At 40.1% G+C, this 24,575-nt stretch overlaps 1 protein-coding gene across 5 annotated transcripts in view; it reads right to left on the bottom strand.

Annotated features, from left to right (window-relative positions):
• The window catches only part of MTCL1 (microtubule crosslinking factor 1), a 130,816-nt gene that overhangs the window by 31,240 nt on the left and 75,001 nt on the right, over positions 1-24,575 (bottom strand). For 2 of the 5 annotated variants that reach the window (XM_018553542.1, XM_018553550.1), the window contains exons 6-9: positions 23,854-24,003; positions 21,286-21,405; positions 15,237-15,473; positions 11,914-12,114 (exon numbers count right to left, since the gene is read on the bottom strand). In XM_018553542.1, the coding sequence (XP_018409044.1) occupies positions 11,914-12,114; positions 15,237-15,473; positions 21,286-21,405; positions 23,854-24,003 (708 nt within the window). Of the gene's footprint in view, positions 1-11,913; positions 12,115-15,236; positions 15,474-21,285; positions 21,406-23,853; positions 24,007-24,575 lie in introns of all 5 variants that reach the window. The other 3 variants (XM_018553557.1, XM_018553566.1, XM_018553573.1) reach the window with 2 other exon arrangements.

The raw sequence follows: 24,575 nt of genomic DNA, 5'->3' as shown, positions 1-24,575 counted from the left end.
TTTTTTTTAAAATTTCCACACCCCTGAGTACACTCAAGTCTAGAAAGCTCCAGATTGTGGAACACAGTGACCTAAGACACATTCCAGGCTACCGCTGCAATTGTCCAGTCCAGCAGGGTCCGGTTAAGGCCTCCACAGCTATTCCTGAGGATACCCTGATCTAGATAGCTGCATATGGAGACCAGCTTTAGTAGTGTGTAGGGAAATGTCCATTGAAATCTTTTTTTACTTGACCATAAATAAATGGCTAGTAGAGAAAAGATGTCCATCCTCCTAGGACACTAGCACAAAATCTACGGCATGCTGGGATCGGAGGGATTAAACTGGCTGGTCACTAGTTTTTTTTGTTTGTTTGCTAGTTTCCAAATTCTCCTGTAACCGGCGGTATAGCTGTCTCTGAATCCCTCTGTCCCTCAATGAACAAAGAAAGAAATGTTTATTTTATAAACAAACATTTGTTCATCCATGTCATTGGGCTTTCTAACAACAAAAGCAGATCATGTGCAGAATACTAGGCTTTCTGATAACAAAAGCAGCATGATTGTGGGTAGTCAGTAGGATTTCACTAAGTAATAAACATACTACAGTGCACGCTATGGTTGGTGCTATGCTATACTCAGTCATCTGTTCCAGCTCTATCACGTAGCATAGAAGCACCAGAAGCACCAGAAGCAAAGGAATCAGCACCGTTTTACACCAGTGCCACCAAATGGGCACAGGAACCATAAAGGAGACTTCTGATAGGGAAATACAGCTTTAAAGTAATTAAAAAAAGAGAGACATAATAAAAATGTAGGCCACATTGATTTAACAACTGCACTTCTATTATAATATAAATAATTAGCATAAACTACTACTTTAAGAAGGTAATGCTGATTAGAAAAGGAGGCAATTCTGTTCCCTAACTCATTCAAGTCTATTGTTAGCACAGTAGGTTTTGAAAGAGACTCCAGAGGGCTTCTACTCTGGCACAGGACTTGAGATCTGCAGGTGGATAATATAAAATACTCATATTGCGACATTTCATTTATACCTGATTAAAATAAAATAAATATATATTTTTGTTTGTTTTTTACTTTTTAGCACCAAACACAATAAAAAAGCTATACATCCCCTAATGTTATAAAGCGGCATTGATGTGTAAACACTTTGCCAGCTGTTGAAAGCCTTAACTGTTATATATACTGTAGAGGTAAACTTTTCCATTAACTTTAATGATGCAAATGCCAGTGGGGTTATATTTATTTTTGAACTTAAGCTGTAAACTGTCTGGTAGCACATGGAGCATGCTGGATAATCTCTTGCAACTGATCACCAGTCGATTCCATCTAAATCATTCTGTGTGCTTGGCAAAAGCTCTAAAACAGGCAAATCCTGTAGTTACCTCCAAGTTCTGTCCTCTTATGACCATCCTTAATTGTCTGCATATCTATCATAGTCTTGTGTAGGTACACAAAAGTCAGATGTTACTTATCTTCTAAAGTCTTTTTTCAGGCAGCTACTATAAACATTCTTATCCTTTATCGAGTTTCTACTGGCCTGAGACTAATTTAAAGATAATAATGAAATAAAACAGCAGTCTGAATACAGCAGTATACCTGGCAGAGAGGTATTGCTATCAATAAATTGGAAGGTAACTACTGTGGCCTTTTCACAGACATCAGCGCTTCTATCTGCTGAGTCTACCGTGTAGCAATATATTATCTGTCACTCCAATACTCTGCACCTAATGGAATTTGTATCTGATTTGACACCAGCGAAAAGTGATTCACATTTTAATTGATCTGTCTAGAAATAACTCTCACTTGGCTCCACAACAGAGGTCTGAGTGATAGAATATAGGTATAAAGCAGATCTGCAGAGATATCTAACTAAGTGTGAATACATTTATAATTCAGGTGTTATACAGTGTTATACAGTTTTCTTAAGTTGCAATTTTAGAAAGTATGTAATGTTCTTACCTTTTTTGCCATGTCTTTTTTTTAGTGCCGATTACTGCCCATTTTTCTTGCAAGTCAAATCCCTGTTTAATGATTATGGAATTTAATCTTTAAACTTTTCTTGTGACTGTTCTAAAATGGCATATGTGAATGGGCTACAGGTGGCCAGGCAAGATTGTCACAAGATGGGTCAACAGATCATAGCAGTCCTGAACTCTGTTGTAAATACCGTATATACTCGAGTATAAGCCGTCCCGAATATAAGCCGAGGTACCTAATTTTACCACAAAAAACTGGGAAAAAGTATTGACTCGAATATAAGCCGAGGGTGGGAAATGAGGCAGCTACTGGTAGATAGATACCAATAAAATTACATGAATATTTCCAGATGACCCCGCTCGGAGCGCCGCCCACCGGCGCAGCAGTTACGCGACGCTTGGCGAGGTAAGTAAGGAGAAATTACGCTGACTCAAGTATAAGCCTAGGGGGGCACTTTTCAGCAAAAAAAATGGGCTGAAAATCTCGGCTTATACTCGAGTATATACGGTAAATAGGAACCACCTACTGTATTAACACTGCTAGTAATGCCTTTGCTTTCTTAACGGCATCTCGCAATACAGCAACCTCTGTCAGGTTATTATTACTGTCTATGCCCATGCTGAGGACATGTCTCACCAGTGATTGTAGCTAATAAGTGGAAAATTCCCTAGTGGTGATGCGGTAACCAACCAAGAAAGGTTCTCTCCCTTTATGTCCAAATCTATGTAAAATGTTTTGGTCACCATCAGGACTCGTTCATACCAGCTGCATTGGGGCTAAGCTGGCCTTTTGTTCCAGCACAGCCCAAACGCAAGACAAGGCAATTTGCCATTTCTTGATGATGAAAGTTCTGGTGGTGTGTGCTTAAAAAAAAAGTTAAACCGCATTGGACTGTGGTGAGCCCATGGAACTTAAGAATGAACAGAATGAAATGTCACTGGCCATTTTTTCCAGTGCAGCCCCAATGCAGGACAAGACAATTTGCCTTGTCGCGGATGGACACATTTACACCACGCGTTGCAGTGGAACGCCGTGGTGTGCGCTGAGAAAAAGTACAGCACGCAGTAAATGTTTTCAGCTCAGAAGGATGCGATGTGGTACAACTGCTTCACACCCAACTGTGCCTGTAGAACTGAAAGAAATGACACTTGTGATGTTTTAATAAAGTTCTAAAAAAAGTACACAGTGTGATGTGCCAGGAGCCATTAGCATTGTGCCGAGCACCATACACCAGCTGCTATGCGATTTAGCATAGCAGCTCGTGTGAATGGGTCCTGAAAAGCATATGTGGTGTTCAGTGTGTTTAAACATAGAATAAAAAATTCAATCCAAAACCATAGTCATCGGCACATGTATCTTTAGAAAATAAAGAGGGACTGAATTCTGGAAGTTGTCCACATAAAAGGCAGGCGTTAAAGAACTGGTCACCAGTATTTTCTGTGGTCTCCCTGCAGCTGATCTTTTTCCCATTACTGACTTACTATGCCTTGTTCTGCATGGTGTCTCTGTACTGGGATGGCCATCTTGGTACAGGCAGGGTTTTGTTTCCTTATGTCTAAGCCTCCAGCAAGGAGAACAGTAACCAACGCAGCAGAAACATTACCAAATCTTATTCCAAACCTGATAAGGAAGCAGTGCCATAGATCTCACACTGCAGATATACAGCTTTGAGGCTTAATGCACAGGAATTGCATTGCTAATTTCTAGGAGGAATTTCAGACAAAAGGTACATTTTTGAGGACAGCACTTAGGTACAATTAACATTTCTAAATGTTCCCTAGTAGATAGCAAATCTTCACATTTACATTTAGATCCACTTTAACCATTATCACCTTATTACCAAAACAACTTTTTGCTAGGTGCTAGGGATGCACTGATACCATTTTTTCCAGACCGAGTACAAGTACCGATACGTTTCCTCAAGTACATCCCGATACCAATTAATGGCAGGGTTAACTGTGGGCTGTGTGGACCTTTAGGTCGCTGTGCAGGTTTCATGGTGGAGTTTGTGGACTCTCAGGTGGCTGTGTAGGGTCTATGGTGGGCTGTGCGGGGGTAATGGTGGGTTGTGCAGGGGTAATGGTGGGCTATGCAGGGGTAATGGTGGGCTATGCAGGGGTAATAGTGGGCTGTGTGGCTCTCAGATGGGCTGTGCAGTGTTAATGCTGGGCTATGTGGTCTCACCCGGGCTCCCGGTCAGTCTTAGCAGGTGCGGGCAGCATGGAGCAGGAGATTTTTTGGCCGGCTCTGTAAACAGTTGCCGCTATTCACAAGAAGGCTGCTGGGACCTTGGCAGCCTTCCTGTGAAGCCCGCCACCTGTTTACAGCGCCGGTTACGGTAGAAAATGTAAAGCGCTGTATTGCCACTTAGTATCGGGGCATTTTCACCACTACTAGTCCTCGTGAAAATGTCCAGTATTGGCACCGATACTGGTATGTCCCTACTAGGTACAATAAACATTTCTAGATTTTCCCTATAAGATAGCAAATCTTCACATTTAAATTCCACTTTGTTTTGCTAGGTATGGTGAAATAATTTATGGTTTTAGCAGTACAAAGGTTTACACGTTTATAGATCTGTTTTACAGTATAAAAGATTAGTTGGTTGGTGAAAGAGGATGTTATTTATTTTAATAGAAACATTCTATTTTGCTGTATTGCTGTGGACCCTAAAAACCTCATGTACAGACAGTTCCAATGTTGCAACTAACTGATAAAATTATTAATTACTCTGCAGTTCTTATTTGACATTAAAAGGCTTCATATTTTTTATTCATTTTACACTTTTGTGGTCCTACCTCATGTTTCTAGTACCTTTGAAAAGAGGAAAACAGTGTATTACAGCAGTTTTATCACACCATTACAGAAGCAAACAATTTCTTGCCAATAATAAGCTGCCAACACCTGACCCACATAAGAAACTCCTAAAATACTGTTTTATTGCATGTAGTACTAATGCATCTCGTGCTTGAACATAAACTCAATCTGCTCTATTACATTTTGGGGTTTTTCAGTTTCCAGTTCAGGTCAACTTTTTGCTTCAATATCTTTTTGTTAGTAGTTGAACTGGACTGGCTAAAGTATATCTAAAATGTGGTGTCTCCACACACTGCACACTGGGTGAAATTCTCTGCTTGCAATAAGGTAAGTACTTAATAGTATTCCTATGTTAGGTATCGCCATGTGCACCAGAGTGAGTGCAATAATTCTACGGCCAATATTCATGGATAACTTTAAGCTGATGGCCTGTACAAGCTTTTAAAGCCTAGCCTATGGACAATCTGGGGTACCGTAATTTTTCACCTTTCACGGGTGTAAACAATATTTAAGCTTGGCATGTTGTGTAATTTTTTTACTCTGCACAACCTCATCTTTTATAAAAATGGGTATTATATTGTGTGTTTTTGTGCACTAAAATGATCTTAAGTGTATTTTGATAAAGCGATGCGCAAATATCATGCAACATAAAAATGAGCAATTGCCACCAATTTATTCTACTAGGTCTCTGCTTTCAGGAAATATATAACTCTGGGGGTTTAAGTAATTTTCAGGCCTAAAATGTAGATGATAACATGTGTGCAATAAATGAAAAATCAGCTCTGGTGGTGAAAGGGTTAAAGTAGAACGCACTACTTACATACGCTTAACATAAAATCAATACCTGAATTTTTAGAAAACAATAAGGATCTGTTTGAAAAGATATTTCTTGTGTGAATCATGAAACCATTTTGTTTTGAATCACCTGAACTTGTTTTTTGTGCTTTTAGAAATCTGACTCAGCTAGATAACTGATAGGCTAGAAGCCTGATCTGCTAGATAACTGGGATTATTTCTTTAGATTATAATGTAACATAATCCGAATACACAATGCAAGCAAAGACCTATATATTTAACATAAGCTTCTTCTAACTACTAAATTACTAAAGGCTTGTTCACACCAAGTGCGGAACAGATACAGAGCAGAGCAGTTACAGAATGCATTAAAAATGCATCCAATGTATTCCAATGGTATTTGGGGCTCTAGTTCACACCACAGCACTCACTTCCAGAACATGTGGAAAAACTGCAGCATGCCATATTTTTTCTGCTCTGGAACGCACCAAAACGCATGCAAAAGCATCGCAAACGCCCTGGAACACACTGCAAGCCCATTTTAGGCTAAAAAAAAACAAAAAACGGCCCGAAATGCATCAAAAAAAACATAAAAATTTACTGCACTACATATGCAGAAACTCATGCAGATCTGGTCCGTATTTGGTGTGAACAAGCCCTATAAGAAATAATAAGCATGTTTCTATCTGTTATGACTGTGAAATCAAAATAAACCCAAGCCGTTATCTACAAATGCAATGAACACTAATCAATAAACTTTCAGGCCTGGTTCAAACTGAGCGTTTTGTATCGTTTTTCTGCACTAAAAACACTAAAAGAAATACGCCCCTTAAGAATCCCATTCATTTTTATGGCGCTGTAACATCTAAGTGTTTTGTTTCAATAAGCAAAACGCCTGTCGCTGGAGGAAGTACATGAGCTTTTTCCTGGCATATTACAGATCGTTTTGGCCCCATAGACTTAATAGGAAACGTTTGAAAACGCGCGTTTGTTATGTTTTGCACACGCTTTACACGCGTTTGCTCATTAACTTCAATGAGCTACAATCTGCTCACAAACAAGCGCAACTTGATTTATGCGCATAAAACGTGCAGAAAAATTAGCAAAAGGCACACAAAAACGCTGTCACTTGGGTATCATTGTACTCTGAGATAAAATTGCTTCTTGAATATGTCTTGGAAGAGACATCCTTACACAGCAGCAGGCATGCCAGGTGAAATCCACATGTTGGCGTGTCTACAACCTGCTTTTGCCTGCATGGCAAATGTAGACTGTAATGCACGCAGGAAAAACTTCTCAATCCAGCACATCTGATATTGCAGAAGAATGCACTAATCTGTATTCTTTAACACTTAGGCCTTATTCACATGGGCCTCCTTAGTTTGTTTTATTCAAAGGAGAACTATGGGGTTAAGGCTTTTCCCCATAGTTCTCCTTAGGGTAACGGGAGGCCACAAACAAGCGTCCTCCCGTCACCCTATACTGAGACTCCGCAGTATACCGCGAGCTGCTGCTGCTCGCGGTATACTGAGACGCCGCAGCTGAAGAGGATCCCAACAATTGTGCCGGGATCCGCCCAGCTGCGTGACTGACAGCTGGCTCTGCCTATCTAGAGGCAGAGCCAGCTGTACCCGCCCCCTCCCCCGTCCGTTCCGCCAGTCAGCGCTGGTGGATCGGAGCGGGGAGGGGGGAATCCAGCCCCTCCCCTGTCACGGCAGAGAGCTGTGACAGGATCGAGAGGTGAGCGAACGCCGGTATGTGTTCGCTCACCTCCCAATCTACTGAGCCGACCTGTGACAGTCTCATTGTCACAGGTCGGCTAGAACTATGAGGTGAGTGAAAAGCACTCACCTCATAGTTCTCCTATTAAAGGAGAACTATGAGGAAAGTAGAGGAAAAGATAAATGCATAAGCGAAAAGTACAGTAAGAGAGAAAAGGAGAGTGACAAAAAACAGAAGAACAGTGGGATATCAGACCATCATAACAGGTAAGTGAAATGTTACGAGAGAGGATGGGTCTATCCCCCAAACCACCGGATGAAAGGAAAAAAAAAAACCTGAACCCCACCTCAGGAGGATCAAAACCACTGTAAACCATCAGGATTTATGTCTGGATGGGCATATGCTATCCAAGCCTCCCAACTGCTCAAAAACTTTTTGTTTTTTTCATCTACAATACTTGTCAAACATTCATTGACCATAATATTATCTACCCTTTGTTTGACTGCTCAAAAAGGGATGATATGTTCCTGCCATCTCCTGGCAAAAGTCAATTGGGCAGCAAGGAAAATGAAATACGTCAAAGTTTGTTGGGGTTTAGTGCCGTTATGGGAGCATGTAAAAGGGCTGATCATGGGTCCCTAGAGAGAGATTTCTGTTTTTCAAAACACCATTAAAATGAATGCACCTGGACACAAGTAAATACACAGTGAGGGGGATTTATCAAAACTGGAGCAGTTGTCCATGTCAACCAATCTTCTATCTTTAAATTTCAAATCTTAACTGAGCAAACTGAAGATAGAAGCTGACTGGTTATTATAGGCAACTGCTCCAGATTTTGTCTGCTCCAGTTTTGATAAATTCCCCTCAGCGTATATGATATAATTTCAAATCATGACATGCATTTATATGTGTTTAGAAATGTCCTATGAATGCATATAATTGCAAGTATGTAATTACCCGTGTGAATGAGGCCTATTTATGAGCAAATTGATTCTGTATTCTGTCTAATTGTGATTCTTTTCCCCACTTTATTCAGGCAGATCAAATCACTGCTTCCATCATCACTATTTAGCTGCAGTGTGTTCATTTTAGGTATCCCAGAAGTATTACAGCCTGCCATTGCCATTCAGGGAAGAGCAGGTTGCAGACACATACGTACATTTCACAGTGCTACGCCACCGGGCGGAATGAAGAATCTGTATTGACAAATCATACTGTATCTTACTGAAAAAAATCAGTGTATTACCACAGGCCTGCTGAAAATTGCAATAGCTGTAAGTTCTGTTACTAGGCAACTGCAACCACTTGGACCAACTTTGCTTGGGCACAAATATAATAATGTCACAGCATTTTCAAATTATGAAAGATTCCTCTATGAACATCACTTAAAGCAGATCTCCAGTGAAGTTTTCTTCCAGCTGAGTTTAAAATAAACAATGAGGCTTTGGCTGCATAAGGACCAGTGTCAGATGGGTTTAGCATACACATACAAGTCTATGGTGCAAAACCTGCTTGAAACAGGTTAAATGCAGGTTAAATGCGACTGGCAATGAGTAATCTCAGAAACTTCTCAAATAATGGAAATAACATAAGTCAAAGGCCTATTGACACAGTGCCTTATTCACCTTTTCTCTGGTGCTGCCCCAAATAAAAAGTCCTTTGCTCCGCCAGTTCTGTTTCAGGTTGCATGACTGCCTGCATCATTAAATCCACTTCCTGTGAGCCCAGGAATTTCATGGACGCAACTGATGGGGTGCATCGCCACGTCTGCCCTGGCAGTAAAGTGAGCAGGACTGAAATGAAGACTCCCTACCACTGCCAGAGGAAGAAGAGGAAGAACCATAGACATCATGGGACGGCCACAAGACACCAAGGAAAAAGGTATGTATTAAGGGGAATAAAAAAAAAGCAAGGGTGCGGGTGTGGAAAGGACGACTTGGCATTTAAAACACTAGTGTTTTGCCCTAAAGTAGTATTAAGTTCTGGGCGTTTTTTACCTTAATGCATTCTCTGCATTAGGGTAAAAATGGCCCAGCACCTTTTTTCTCCCTCAGTCCCCCCAGCACATACCTGTCAGCGACACTCGTCCTCACCTCCGGTCCCGAAACGATCCTCCGTTCCCCAAACTTCCGAGTTCCGAATACTGATGGCAGAGGAGCCATAGGCTCCTTCTGCCATCAATCAAAGAGGGAAGGGGCATGGGCTGCCACAGTGCTGTGTGTGTCTATGGACATACACATCCACTGCAGGCACGAGCGCGCACAGGTGCCTCCCGTGCAGGGGGCAGGGGGAATAGCGCTGCGGGGACCCACTAGAAAACGAGGGATTAAACAGTTTTAAAGAAAAGCAGCAACAGCCTCCTGCAAAAGAGGGTTCACTTAAAGGAAACATTAAAAAAATTGAGGCTTTAATATCACTTTAAGTTCTGTGCTAAAATCACCAGTATATGCTATGTTTTGGAAAAAATTACAAACCCATCAAATCAGGACTTTAGCAGATCTTTCACAATAGCAGCAATAATGTTGTGTCTCTGAGCAATAAATGTGGCTTCTCAGCCAGCTGATGTGAATATGAACTAGAAAATCTTGATATCTCACCAGGTTCAGGTGAGAGGGAGCTGTACTATACCGCCCCATTCACATTATGAAAGAAGCTGAATGGGCCCTAAGGCTAGAGCTACTCAGGTGTTTTTCAGTAGCTCAATTGTGCAACTAAAATCACTAGTGTTCCATCCTTCGTGGTAAAACAGATACAAAATAAATGGCTCCACATGGTACAAGCCACACAAGTAACATACACAAGCACAAAATTGGAGCATTGTGTAATTGTACGAAAAGTTACATTAAGGGCAATTTATCAAAACTGGAGCAGTCAGAATGTGGAACAGATGCCCATGGCGACCAATTAGGTTCTCTCTTTCATTTTCAAAGCTTAACTGAACAAACTAAAAAAACTGGTTAGGTGCCATGGGCAACTGCTGCAGTTTTGATTCATTTCTCCCTTTTCTGTTTGTGTAGGTAATCCTATAGGAAGCCATTTTTTACTCTCTACACCTGTTCAGCAAGGTTTTAGTAGTGCATAGCAAAGGAGTTTGAGAAGAAACTACAAAAAAAAAAATGATGACAAAGTGGTTTAGCAGCCTCTCAGTTAAAGGACCTGTTTAAAGGAGAAGGTATTTTTATATAAAATTAAAGTAGAGATTTGACATTTTTAGTATGGTATCTGAGCAGCATTTTGGCTGCATGTGTTCTAAGCCAACAGGTCCTCTTTAGGTGTGGTGAGCCCGGTGTTGAGATTTAAAGTTAAAGGCATACATTTTCTGAACTGCCTTCTTGTGAATGTCCCAGCAGGACAAAATAGAAAAGAGGAGGGTTTTCCTTCACTCCCTGGGCACCAAATTTAAAGAGGTCTGCTCTTTTGACTTATTTACATACAAGCTTTACTGGCTTGGAATCCAGGCTTCAATCACCTGGTGGGCCCTCTGGACTGGTGGACCCAGGGTAGCTGCCCCTTTTGTGTTTATTGTTGGAAATCACGGGGCCCTGTACAGTCCACTTGTCAGTGTTATCATGTAATTTACTGCAATGCTTAACAATGAACATTACATGCATTGGTGCGATTCGGTGCAATTTATTCTGAATGGCAACTTGAGATGGGCATGCATTATGGTTCGCAGACAAAAAATAGTGCATGCATCATTCTTTGGCATAGCACCACATATTAGTATGTTGAAACATACGTCCATCTCAAAGTGCATTGGGGATGCATGGCACCCCTTCTTTGCACCTACCTCACTGTAGGTGCGCTGCGCAGTAGTGTGTGTTAATCACACGGAACCGTGCAATTAACGCACCACATTGGTGTGAGCGGGCCCTCAAAGTCCTCGCAGTTTCCTCAATCTGTTCACCCCAAGGTCCGAGCTCCCAGCTGGTATCCCAATTAAACTGGTTACCGCCCCTCCCTGCTATCACCGATATCTCCCACATGTCCTCCCCATTCTCCTTCTGTGCTGGCTCAATAAGGTGAGTACTACAGTGTGCAGGTCCACCTAATTCGCTGCCTTAGCCTCTAGTGACAGCCTACTTAATTGGTGCATCTTGAGCACCAGTGAGGTAGGCTAACATTGGAGGCTTAGGCAGCAAGTTAGGTAGACCTGTACACGCAGTAGCTTATACCTTAGATACCATGACAGCTGCGGGAGAAGAGCCTGAACTCCACTGCCTGCTTTCAAGCTGAGCCCGGGCTTCCATGCTGACCCAATGGGGCCTGGGCCCAGTATGGGAGGCCAGGCTGTACCCTTCTGTCGACAGCCCTGCCCATGGGCACCACTCCTTCTCTCATGTTCTCATGCTATGTAGTGTATTAACAGAATTATATTTTTAATGTTAAAGGTTTCCTGATAATGACTTTTGCAACTAAAGGCACATAGAGTGCTTTGCTTAAAGGCTAAGTTTACCTTTCTGACCATGTTTCATGTTACACCCACATTTAGGGTATAGTATTACTTAGTATATATTGTATATGGAATATATTTTATATTTAATTCCTTTCTGCAAAGTTATGGCTTGCCATTGCCTGCACCCATTTAATCTAACAATACCTGCTTCTGATGCTGGAGTAGTTCAGGTGTCTGTAGCTGGGGGCTGAGGTCTCTGCTGTGCTCGCTTGTGGAATGTTGGGGATAATCTGTTAAGGCAAACACTCCATCGTCCTCATCTTCTTCTGCTTCCTCCAAGTCAGGATCACTTCCTCTGAAGTCAAGGTGGCCAGCAAACTCAGGAAGGGTATTTAGTTGTTCAATCTGCAATCAGTTAACAAATTTGCCAAATATATCAAAATCTGCATAAAACATAAATAACAAGATATCTGAATATTGTGCTCTTGGCAAAAACAAAATGGTTTGTTCAGCTAAAATAAATAGATTCCCAATATATAACACCTATTTGGTTATAAAAGAATTAGATTTTTTTTTAAATGAAAACTATCTTATAAACTGACAAGATGATAAAAATCAGCTTTTAGCATAACTTCATAATATATTATCTTCCTTGACAGCACCTTAAATTGTGAGCTTACCCAACACTGGCCTTAGTCATAGCATTCTTGGCTTGGTCTTGGGCTGAACATCAAAGTATCATGCTGTTAGTGGTTTCTTGGTTTATTTTTAAGAAGAATCCAGAATTGCTCAAACAAACCTACGTCAAGACTTTTATGAGTGTGGCACAAGTTGGAGTAATATAATATGACAGGGGTAAAACCGCTCATTTAATACACTTTATCGAGAGGTTAGTTCTGTACTGTATTGCAGCATGAAATAAGCACTGATTTTACAATATGGAAAAAGCGCAACTGGAAATGGCATTTCATAAAAGATTCAGAAAGTTTTGTATACTAAAATCAAAATGGCACTTGCGAAAAAATTCTGTAAAGCGAGGATGCTATCAAATATAATGCAATGAATAGTTTTTATTTATCAATTATCAATCTACAAAGGGCATAAACAGAACAAACTAAATCCTTAATACGTAATCCCAGACAGACTCAACAATGTAAAGATCAGGGCTTTGTGGGAGCCATACCATCTCTTTCTGGACTGCTTGTTCTTCTTTTCCCTAAAAATAGTTATTTGTGACTTTTTCTGTATGTTTAGGGTCATTATTCTACTGCGGAATGAGTTTGGGACTGATCAGGCTCCTCCCTGATGGTACTGAATGATGGGTAAGTATCTGCCTTTTACTTTCCAGCATTAAGGAGAAAATTAATTCTGACCAAATCCCTAACTCCAAACCTGCAAGGAACCTCCATGCTTCACTGTATGCTTCACTGTATTCTGCAGAGACTCATACTTGTACTGTTACAGGCATATATTTCAAATTTGGATTCATCAGTCCAGAGCACCTGCTGACATTTTTCTGTTCTTGTGTTTTTGTACATAGGTGAGTTGCTTGGCCTTGTTTTCACATTTAAGATATGGCTTTTTAACTGCAAGCCTTCCATAAAGACCACTCCTAACCATACTTCTCCGTGTGGTAGATAGGAGTACCAGGGTCCCACTGGTTTGTGCCAAGTTTGAGCTGATGGTGCAACTGGACATCTTTGGTTTGTGAAAGGAAGTCAGCATGATGTGTTTATCTGCTGCACTTGCCTGTTTCTTTCTACTGCTGCAGAACCGCTTGGAGGGCACATCTATGAAAACCTCTCTTCCTTGAGATTTCTACCTGTAAGAGACCTTCATGATGCAGAAAGACCACCGTGTCACTGTGTTGTCTTGCCTGTGTGTAATAATTATTTACACTCAAGTGTCTTCAGCTTCATTATTTTATATTTACATGTTATCTTGTTGATCATTAGCACCTGTTTGGTTGACTGTGCACAGGACCCATCTTCCTGCAAAGTCCTTAACTGTGTGCAAGTGTAGACGGGACCACTGATGCTTTCTTTCAAGGATATGTACACTAACCAGTGATTTGCTTTAAGTTTTTTTTGGCTCTTAAACTTGTTGGTTGTTAATACATAAAAAAACTACATTAATTTTTCTAACACTTCATAGCATTTTGTTTTTACATATACCTAAAACCATTGCACAGTTCTGTTGCTCTCCAGCTACAGAAGCTGGTGAAGCAAATCTCTGCTTCATCAGCTTCTCTGGGGACCCCTATGTGACATTAGGGGTCTTGGAGACCCCTGAAGTCTACATAAAGAGTACCTGTCATGTAAATTGACTATCACATAGGGGGATTCTTAGCCCCCCATGTGATAGCAACAAAGGTAAGTGTAAAAAAAAGGTAATAAAAAAATTAAAGAAGCATAATTATTTTTTTTAAACTAATTTTTATTTAAGTCCCTGCCCCCCACATACACACGCAAACATGGGTCGGGCGCACCTATATGCGAAAACGCCTATTGCGCCTATTGCACTAAACACATGTTACATATTACCGCGAATGTCGGAGTGTGAGCAATAATTATAGGGCCATTAATCACTGATAACACTAAACTGATGAGCAGTAAAAGCGTTTAAAGCGTCGCCTATGGCCAATTTTTGGTGTGGTCGTTTTTTTGCGATTTTGTGGGCGCGTGCAATTTTTAAGGCTTGACATGTTTGGTGTCTATTTACCCGACGTACAAAATTGTGTGTATCTTCCTGCACTGCTTACCGGATCTCCTAGGAGATGATGTCTGTAATAGGGTGCTTGTAGCGACCACGGAGGCACCGTGTAGTCAAGTAGTAATTCAAAAAGATGTCACCAGCACTCCAAAAGTAGATTCAATATATTTTAATGACATCGGTCATTCAAAATCACATGTACTTTCGGGGCCACGTTGGGTCCCTTTCATCAGGCTCAGAATTCTGAGCCTGATGATGGGGACCCAACGTGGCCCCGAAAGTACTTGTGATTTTGAATGACCGTTGTCATTAAAATATATTGAATCTACTTTTGGAGTGCTGGTGACATCTTTTGGAATTACTATTTACCCGACGTGACCCGGTCTTTAATATTTTACTATAAATATGGGTAAGAATAAATATTTTTTAACATAACATAGGGAAAACATTTTTCCCCCCCGAAATTTACAGTACATTTTTCATTATATAGTAAAAAATAAAAAAAACCCCAGTGGTGAATAAATACCACAAAAAGAAAACTCTATCTGTCCCAAAAAAATAATATATATATACAGGGCTCGAAAAATGCACTCGTCCACGACGAGTGGACGCCAGTGCTGGATGAGTAGCTTCCCGACCGGCCGTTGTAATTAAACGGCCGGCCGGGAGCTTTACATTCATTTATATATATATATATATATACATACATACATACATACATACATACATACATACATACATACACACACACAAAATATACTGTATATCCAACATTTATACGGTCCAGCATTATCTTACTGATGAAAATAAATTACCTGAAGCAATTCATCCCCCGCTTCTTCCTCCTCTACCCGTTTGCACTGGCGCCAATGTGCTAGAAGCCATTTCAGCTTGACATACAAAACAAAGACATTCTGCTTAAAGTTCCTTAGTTCTTGCTGTAAGAGACTTTTTTCTTGGCCCCATGTTTTCTCCTCCAATTTATTCTGTAGTGTGAGACTCTGAACTTCCAAGTCTTTCCTCCGAATGTTCTTCAAGTGTTCCTCCTCCAGCTGTGTTAAACAAAAAAATTGATTGTATAAATATGAATAATCATTAAAGATCATATAACATCACCTTGATATGTGCTCAATAACAGCAGGAAAGGGTTCCAGAATAAGAGTATGCAAAAGCCTTTCTCAGTAACCTACAGCAATCATCCAGATTTCACTTGCTAACAGTTTAGAGAAGTCAGACCAAAAAAAATGATATCTAAGTGATTACTATGGGTGACCACACTCTGTACAGGGCCTGATTTGGCACATGGGGAGTGTGTATTCAGGCCTTTCTTGCCTAACAGACAGGCCGTAAAGTTAGACTGACATCTGAGAGTGGACGTTGAAGATTGTGGAGGGACATAGGTATTCCCTGTCAGTCTAAGCTAAGTATCCTGCAGTCTGTGTGTGAGCAGACTAGAGGTCCAGTCTGATGACTGATGGAGCCAGTTCAGCAGAGAGGCTGCTCTGTTTTAAGAGGAAATAGATAGAGCTGTGCGACAAATAGCCAGGAGGCTGGAAGACATTTATGTTTATTGTAATGCCAAACAACCCGTGAGAGGGGAAGAACACTGAGTAACTATGATATTTTGGATGAATAAAAGTGGGCAAAAAGCCATAAATCATACTCTGCCAAGTGGACTGAATCCTTGGAAACTCCACCATTTGAAGCTAAACTTTACAAATCATAAAATTGGATTACCAGATGAGGTCATTTAAAAGTGATTTAAGTGATTTAGGATGTGAACTAGACTTGAATGTATTGGAAAAATGCAGATGACTCATTCTCCTATTTCACAAAATCTGACTTTACAAGAAAATGCATTTAAATTGTTACACGGATACTTAGGCTTCCGGACAAAAACAGGCTGAATATTATATTAAATCAAGAAATATACTCAGCATGATCACTGCGTCTAACAAGCCTACAGTTCCTGATGGTACATCAGACCCTGTGCAGAGTGTGGTCACCCATTGTAATGGTTTAGATATCATTTTCAATTGGTCTGACTTTATAAACAGCTAAGAAGTGAAATCTGGTTGATTGCTGTAACTTACTGCACTTTTGCTACTATCTGCACTGCTAACACATGGCATGTGTGCTTGTCAATCCCTCTCATTGATGTAGAAGACTGAAATAAGAAGTTTTAATAATATCATTGCAACTATTGTGAGTACTAATTCCAAGTATGTTTTCATTTACATATTAATCAAAAGTAAGATTAGAACAGGAAAAAATCCACAAAAATGGGTCAACAACACCCTGCAGCACTTGATAAATATTTAATGTCAAGTACAGATTTGTCATACAGCTCAGTACTGGAGGCCAGCATACATCGCCGAAATCTATCATGAGCTGGTAATAAGTGATCATTTGCATAGAAATTACCTAATCTCTTCATCTGGGAAGTACTTAACTAGATAATTACTGCTAATCTACACAGTAGAGAGCTTGTCATCACTGTCTCATCCCTTCAATGAACCATTTCCTATCCCATTTCATAGTAGAGGGCACAGAACTTCACAGGTTAAGAAAACTTGGCAATTGGTAGCATAGTATGTGTTAACCCCTTCAAGGCCACAACATTTTCCTCCACACAGGCCCCGAACATTTTTTTCCCTTTGGAGATGCACTCTAGTTTGGTAGCAGATTTGAATACTTTTTTTATTTTATAGGCTTTAACTAGAAAGATGACAATTTAATAAAAACACTTTTTTTTTCTGAAACGCTACTTTATGTAGTTAGTGCAACCGCAGATATCCACCCCAAGTACAACTCTCAAATTCACCAATTCCAAAGCCTCATATCAAAGTCCAACTTTCATTTTAAGGTGACATTAAAAGAGAACTATGGGGTGTTTTTCCCCATAGTTCTCTTTAGGGTCACAGGAGGACATATACTAACCTCCTCCTGTGACCAAAAGCTCAGTAGATATAGAGTAGAGGGCGCTGCAGCCGGGACGTATCCCTCAATACTGTTGGGATCCACCCAGCTGCGTGAGTGACAGCTGGCTCTGCCTATCTAGAGGCAGAGCCAGCTGTGCCCGCCTCCTTCCCCGTTTGTTCCTCCACTCAGCGCTGGAGACGATCGGGAAGTGAGCGGATCGGTGCATGTTTCTGCTCACTTCCCGATCGATAGAGCCGACCTGTGACAGCTTCTTTGTCACATGTCAGCTCTAACTATGAGGATGAGTGGAAATCACTCACCTCATAGTTCTTCTTTAAACTCAGCAGTTGAATCTTAAAAATACATTCAAGTACCTTAACTAAACAAAATATATAACTGGGCTATAGATCCTCAAATAGCTCTAAATTCATGCTGACACTGTCCTCCCTTCTGGAGGGGGGCTACTTTTGTTCTCCATGGGGTTCAGAGCCTGGGGAACTCGGTTTTATATAAAGAACATGGTTTTCTCATAGCAGATATTCTGGTCAATAATACACTGTGCATATTACAGAAAGTATGAAAATACAAATATATAACCAAAAGACCTAGTGTCTTGGGGTTCTGGGGATATTTGGGATTCTACCACCGTCTGATCTTGTTGACTAACCTGGAAGTGCCTGAAGGTACTCACTTGTGATGTAAAGTCTTTGTACTGGAACATCATGAATAACCTAGGCATCAGAGCAGTCAGGTATTTATTGTAAGGCTTTATATTACTTTTTTGGAACTTACTGATTTTAAGTCATAATTATTATGTTCTTAAAAACAAAGTTATCATTTATCTGGCACCAGGTCACATGTGCACTCTCATATGTGCACTTTTTTTGGAATGGTGGAAACACAAGCATGTGTTGTGGCTGTGAAAGGGCTAGTGCCACAGTCATAGTACCATTACATATTACATTTTTCTGTTGCAAAAAGTGAGACTGATTACACATTTCCACAACTAGTGGAAAAGGGTGAGAGGTGTTGAGCAAAAATACAGGGGCATTTTGCATGAACTTGTTTCTACTTTGATCTGCTAGATCCAGGTTTTCTTTATACTATAGTTTTTATTAACACTTCAAATATATAAGTCCAAGTACAGTAACAGAAAAAAAAACAAAAATATACAGAGATGCAAAGGACAAGAAGGCAAGACCCAGATCCAGGTTTTAATGTCAAACTGATCACTGCAGACAGTGCAGCATATTAACTTCACCAATTCCATACTTGTTTTTTCTGGAAGCCTGGGATCACAATAAAATGCCCGCAAGATGCTGAGTAGAGGGAGATCGGTAGAAACATCTGCTCTGAGCACATCAGGGTTCAGAGTCGTCAGTTCCCAGCCAACCTAATTGGGTCAGGAAAAGATCAATGACTTTCTACCCTCAATCTGCTTAGGGCAGAGAAGGCATTGGAGGATTAAAGCTGGCCATACACTGCTCTATTATTTTCGTTCAACTAGCGGCACCCACTGTGCGAATTTCGTCTGGTTCCTCAAGAAGGTGTCACCTTAATAGGCTTCTGGTACCTTTATAATTTAGATTAGATTCCTATTTGTATTACAGTCACTGCCATTCAGACACAACCATACAGAACCACTAATTAGAAAAATGAGGCTATATACATATACAGCATGTTCTCCCTGTGCTTGTGTGGGTTTCCTATGGGTACCCCAGTTTCCTACCACACTCCAAAGATCTAGGGCTGCAGCTAACGATTATTTTCAAAATCGATTAGTTAGCAGATTATTAAGGTCGATTAATCGGTTAATCGGATAAAAAACCCCAAAAGGCTACAGTGATGGACTAGTTTGTATTGAGATGTAGTCCATCACGGGAGCAAGCTTGGCGCGGTGGAAGTAAAAAAAAAAGGGGTGGTGTGCAATATAGTACATTATACAGCGTCGCAATGGAGAATACCAGCAGCTATAGAGGAATACAGCAAATTGCAGCAATAGTACATTATACTATAAATGTACTATTGCTGGGATTTGTAGTCCTCTGTAGCTGGCGTTATTCTGCATTGCGCTGTATATAATGTATTATTGCTGTGATTTGTAGTCCTCTATAGCTGCTGGTATTCTGCATAGCGCTGTATATAATGTATTATTGCTGGGATCTGATGAATTCCTCTATAGATGGTGTTATTCTCCGTTGCGCTGTATAATTTATTATTGCTGGGATTTGTAGTCCTCTGTAGCTGGTGCCATTCTGCATTGTGCTGTATAATGATTATACGGCGCAATGCAGAATACCACTGACTAGTTGTAGAGGAATACAACAAATATACAGCAGCACAATGCAGAATACCACCAGCTATAGAGGAACAACAAATCCCAGCAATAATACATTAAACACCCTGTATAATGTACTATTGCTGGGACTTGTTGTTCCTCTATAGCTGGTGATATTCTGCATTGTGCCGCTGTATAATACATTGGTATTCTGCATTGTATTGTATTGTGCATGGTACTCTGCATTGTATAATACAATGGCACAATGCAGAACACCACCGACCAGATATATAGATATATCTATCTATATCCATCTATATATCTATATATAGATATATCTGGTCGGTGGTATTCTGCATTGTGGTGTTGTATTATGCAATGCATATAGTTGCAGCTCTACAAAGATCTGCTGGCAGGTTAATTGGCTCCTGCCTAAACTGGCCGTGTATGTATGTGAGATAGGGGGCCTTAAGATTTTAAGTTCCTTGTGGGCAGGGACTGATGAGCATTACCCACACCCATAGATATATGTCACAAAGGCGTGGGGAGAGCTCTCTGCCACAACTGTCACCACTGACTGGGACGGGATGGTGTGGTGATTACAGTTCAGAGTGGGTTTGCACCATGCCCAGGCTCATCTCTATTTATAACCTGACAAAGGTTGTAATCCTTCCCTACTCTAGAGATTGGCTTAAAGTGCATTTCCACTTGCAGTCAAATTTGAAAAAAGCCCACTATACGTGTGTGTTCCTATTCATACTGCATACGGAAAAATAATTAAAAAATATATATATTTGTTGCCTTTTAGATGTTTTGTTGCAGCAGGCAACATGACTGATTCCAGGTTTTTCTCATCACCTTCACAGTGATCTGTCCTAATAGAAAGACTTAGGACTGAAAATTGAGTATTGTGTTTCTCTCATTACCTTCCTTAACGTTTGAATGCAAAAGTCAGGGTTGTAATCCTTTAACTCTTTGTTAGTGTTCAAATCTACTTTACAAATCATAATGAAATGAGCCAACACAGTACAAACAGGGTTAAAAACACCTTCACCTCTCACAGCTCCCCCAAACATTATAAAGAAGGAAAACAAGTAGAAATTCTAATGCTTGAGAAGCAAAAAAAAAAAACCCTAACCCAAGTAAAAGTTAAACTGCAAGAATAATTTAAAACATTTTTTTTTTAGCTTAGGCTACATGAATGGAAATTTGTAATTAACATAAAATAGGTGTTATCCAAATCTGTCTGCGAAAGTGGAAACACACTTTAAAACTAATATTCCAAATTTACTTCAAAAGTAAAATGTACACCTAGGTTACCCCTTTGGATGGTATTCATACCAGTTTACTCCAAACAATGAAAATTTGTGAAAATATATTTAGTAAATGACAGTACGCAGTACAGAATGCATTTCTATCAAGATACTAGGTGAAAAAGACATACTGTTTCACTTAGAAAATCCACACCTCTCAGAATGAATGTTCCATATTCGGATAGCATCTAGTGGTCAGACAATTACTAATGATGTACAACTGTTAAATGTCAAAAGAAACGAAACTGAAGGAATTCTCAGACGTCCGCCCTGCATTAGATTGTTGTCTTTCTATAGAGAGTCAGCTGTGTCTGGTCTTATAAAAGGTGGTGGATTAAGGACACATAATACCTGGATGAGCCTGTCTGTCACCTTTTCATGCTCCTCTTGGTGAAGTCTCCTTTCCTGTTCAAGAATAGCCTGCAGTTCACGTAGTGTTGGATTCTTTTCAGGCGATACGTGATTGCAGAGCTGGATATAGAAAGAAGCAATAAGCAAGTGTTAAATAAACAAGAAGCTAAAAAACAGTGTTTTTTCCCCCAAAGTAAACAAGTGCTAGTCAGGGCTTTAATACTGAATTGAAGTAGTTTAATTCGTAAGAAATTAAATCCTGATAAACTCTGGATTGATGGAACATAAAAAGTGTCTGAAATAAGTTCCAATTAAGTAAATAGTTATTTGGAAGTAAATAGTCATTTCCAAGTTTGCATTTTTCTTTCCAAACAAATTGCCCCTTAAGTACTCATTGAGGCTGGCTCCATACCTTTGTGTTGTGGTGATGCGCAGTGCACAGTACTGCTCAATGTAGGCAATAGTGTCTTGCAGTGCCATTTATTTTGAATGGTACCCCAACACACTAAAGCAACAGACCTGCACTGTGTTCCCAAAAAAGGGTCTGGTGTGGTTTCTTGTGTGCTGATAATCATGATATGTACTCCACAGGTGTAAAGCCGACCTTTGTTTGATGACAAAAAACGATAGTATATAGGGAGAATAAGAGAAGTGTTGTGTTAATATATACCAGCTTCATTGTCACCAGACTTCACAAGCACATAGTAGGCAGATTTTATGTAAATCCATATCTTTCCCTAACGTTGAACATATTTTATGCAAATCTATATATAGGATCTGACCACCCTCAGACACCTGTGTCTCCTGGTGGATCCATAAAAACAAATACATGTTCTGGCCAAACCAGGTACATAACTACAAATCACGGATCCCCATAGCAAACTTTGGGGACCCCCAACTAACTCTCTCTATAGCAGGTGGCAGTCAATAATATGTGTCATTGATCTTAACATGCGAGCTGTCAGCATAGTCAGTACACTATTAGGGAGCAGTGCTAGGGGTAAGAGTTATAATAGCACTAATAATAATAATAATAACCATAATTATATTTTATATTATGATAAAAGAAATAATGTTCTTGCACACACTTACTCCTCATTCCTAATTTCTGTCTGTAGCAAAAGTTCAGAGGGCAATAAATCTTACTGCACAGAAGAGGGTCTGTTTCTAGACAATCCTGAGGTCTGACCTCAGGCCTTCTATACTGTAAACCTCACAGTTTCGTTTTCTTTATGGGGCTGCCTCCTACCCCAGCCACATGGGCTGCTATGGCTACTGTGGCACCACTGGGCCAAGCATTTGTGTTTATTACTTTGGGGAAGGGAGGGCAGAGAAGGAAAGTAACAGGTAGGCAGATCTAATCTATCCAATCAGTGCTCCCTTTGAGAGTAAGCAGGTGTAAGTTTGGTCGCACAGACCGCCGGAGCAAAGGCAAGAAGAGGTTGTGGGGACCGATCTGGCACCTTGGAGGGAGCCGACAGGAGCAGGGAGCGGATAAGTAAAACAGCTTTTTTCTGTCCCCTAGGCAATAAAGGGCAGTTAACCCTTGCAGTCTGGGAGGTAGTTTTACTATATAGAAACAGATTCCTGGGGTTGTTCTTTATGTTCTGATAAATTTTTGTTAAGAATTTGTTTTAATTGGTTTAAATGGCAAAATGCAGGTCAATTCACACAAAATATAGCATACAGGGCATTTTCATGTAGTGCATTGCGGTGGACAAGTCCTATTACCAAACAATATATTAACTTTTGTGCAGTATGCATGGCACCATGTCTGGTGTGGGCAAGCCCTAAGTGCCAACAAAATCAAAATATACTATATGGCCAAAAGTTTGTGGACTCGTAACCATCACACCTATATCAGCTTGTTGACCATTCTGAGACCATTTCTGCAGCCAGCCCCCGCTCCTCTGGGAAGGCTTTCTACAAGATTTTTGAGTGTGTCTGTGGGAATGTGTGTGCCCATTCAGCAAAAGAACATTTGATCATGAGATCTGGTTGAACAATTAGACCTGGTTCACATTCAGTGTTCAAATTAATCTAAAAGGTGTTTAATAGGGTTGAGGTCAGAGTTCTTCCACTCCAAATTTATAGAAACTTGTCTTTATGTACTTGGATTTGACACAGGGGCACAGTTATGCTGGAACAGCACACAGCTGTAAAAAATATTTTTTTGTATGCTGTAACATTAACTAGAAATGCCTGAACATAAACATTTGGAGGGGTGTTGACATAATTTTATTTTTGACCATAAAGTGTAAGTTTGAAATTTAACACAACCTATCTTCCATTTTAAAGTGTATTTACTGTCACCTGCACTATTATTGTATTTGTTTAAATGGTGGATCAAAAGCACTTATGCTCAAATTATTATTTTTTTTTAAACGTCAGCTGACGTGTCCCATTTTAAACTATGTTTTATATCTGCAGGCCAGTGCTAGCATATTGGGTCACTTGAATAAAGGTTAGTGCTGGTAAATGGTTTTGTAATATTGTACAGCCCTATACTTAGAAACAAAAAAGTGTCTGTGTACATCTAGTTGTAATAAGTTATACAACATTTCTGACCTCTAGACTGAAACCGCCCTTGTCTCCTGGCCTGTAGTGCTTACTGTCCCCATCTGCTCTGCGATGTGATTCATGATTTACAAGGAGACGATGGGAATCTTCTTCATGTTCATGGTGAGGTTGCCATTCCATTTGTTCCCTCAGCTTGGACTGCTAGGTGCATGGGTAGTATATAAACACAAATAAAAAGAAGACAAGGGATGGGGAGGTAAAGAAAAAAAACCCAAAAACAAACGAAAAGGAAAAAGAAGAACACAAAAAGACGTACATAACGAAAACAAAAATGGGTAAGGTAGACGACTGAAAAAAACTACAAGACAAAGAAAAGCGTGAAGAGGAAGACTAACTTAAATATGGTGGCATAAGACAGTGATGAAAACAAAACCAAAAAGAGTATGAGCAAAATGATGGGCTGAAATATCTGGAAAGCAAGAGAAAAAACAAGGGGGAAAAAAAGAATGCAAACACTGGTTATGAGGCGCGCATGCAATGAGGTGCATATGTCATACCAACAACAAGCGTGCAGGCCATGAAAGCAGCAGCATACCAAGTTTCTTCCCCATTGTAATGGTAACACGTTTCTTTTGATGTGTGCAGTATGAACATGCACTACTAAAAAGTCTAGAATATCTTTACTCATTCACCACAAAACTGGCAAATATAATTAAAAAAATTATAAAGCTGAGATATTAAAGCATAAATGATCAGTTCCCAATAGATGG

This window comes from Nanorana parkeri, unplaced genomic scaffold (assembly GCF_000935625.1).
Source record: "Nanorana parkeri isolate BGI_ZX_2015 unplaced genomic scaffold, ASM93562v1 scaffold7, whole genome shotgun sequence".
Lineage (NCBI taxonomy): Eukaryota > Metazoa > Chordata > Amphibia > Anura > Dicroglossidae > Nanorana > Nanorana parkeri.
Note: the sequence above shows the minus strand (reverse complement) of the source record. Positions and strands in the feature narration are given on the sequence as shown.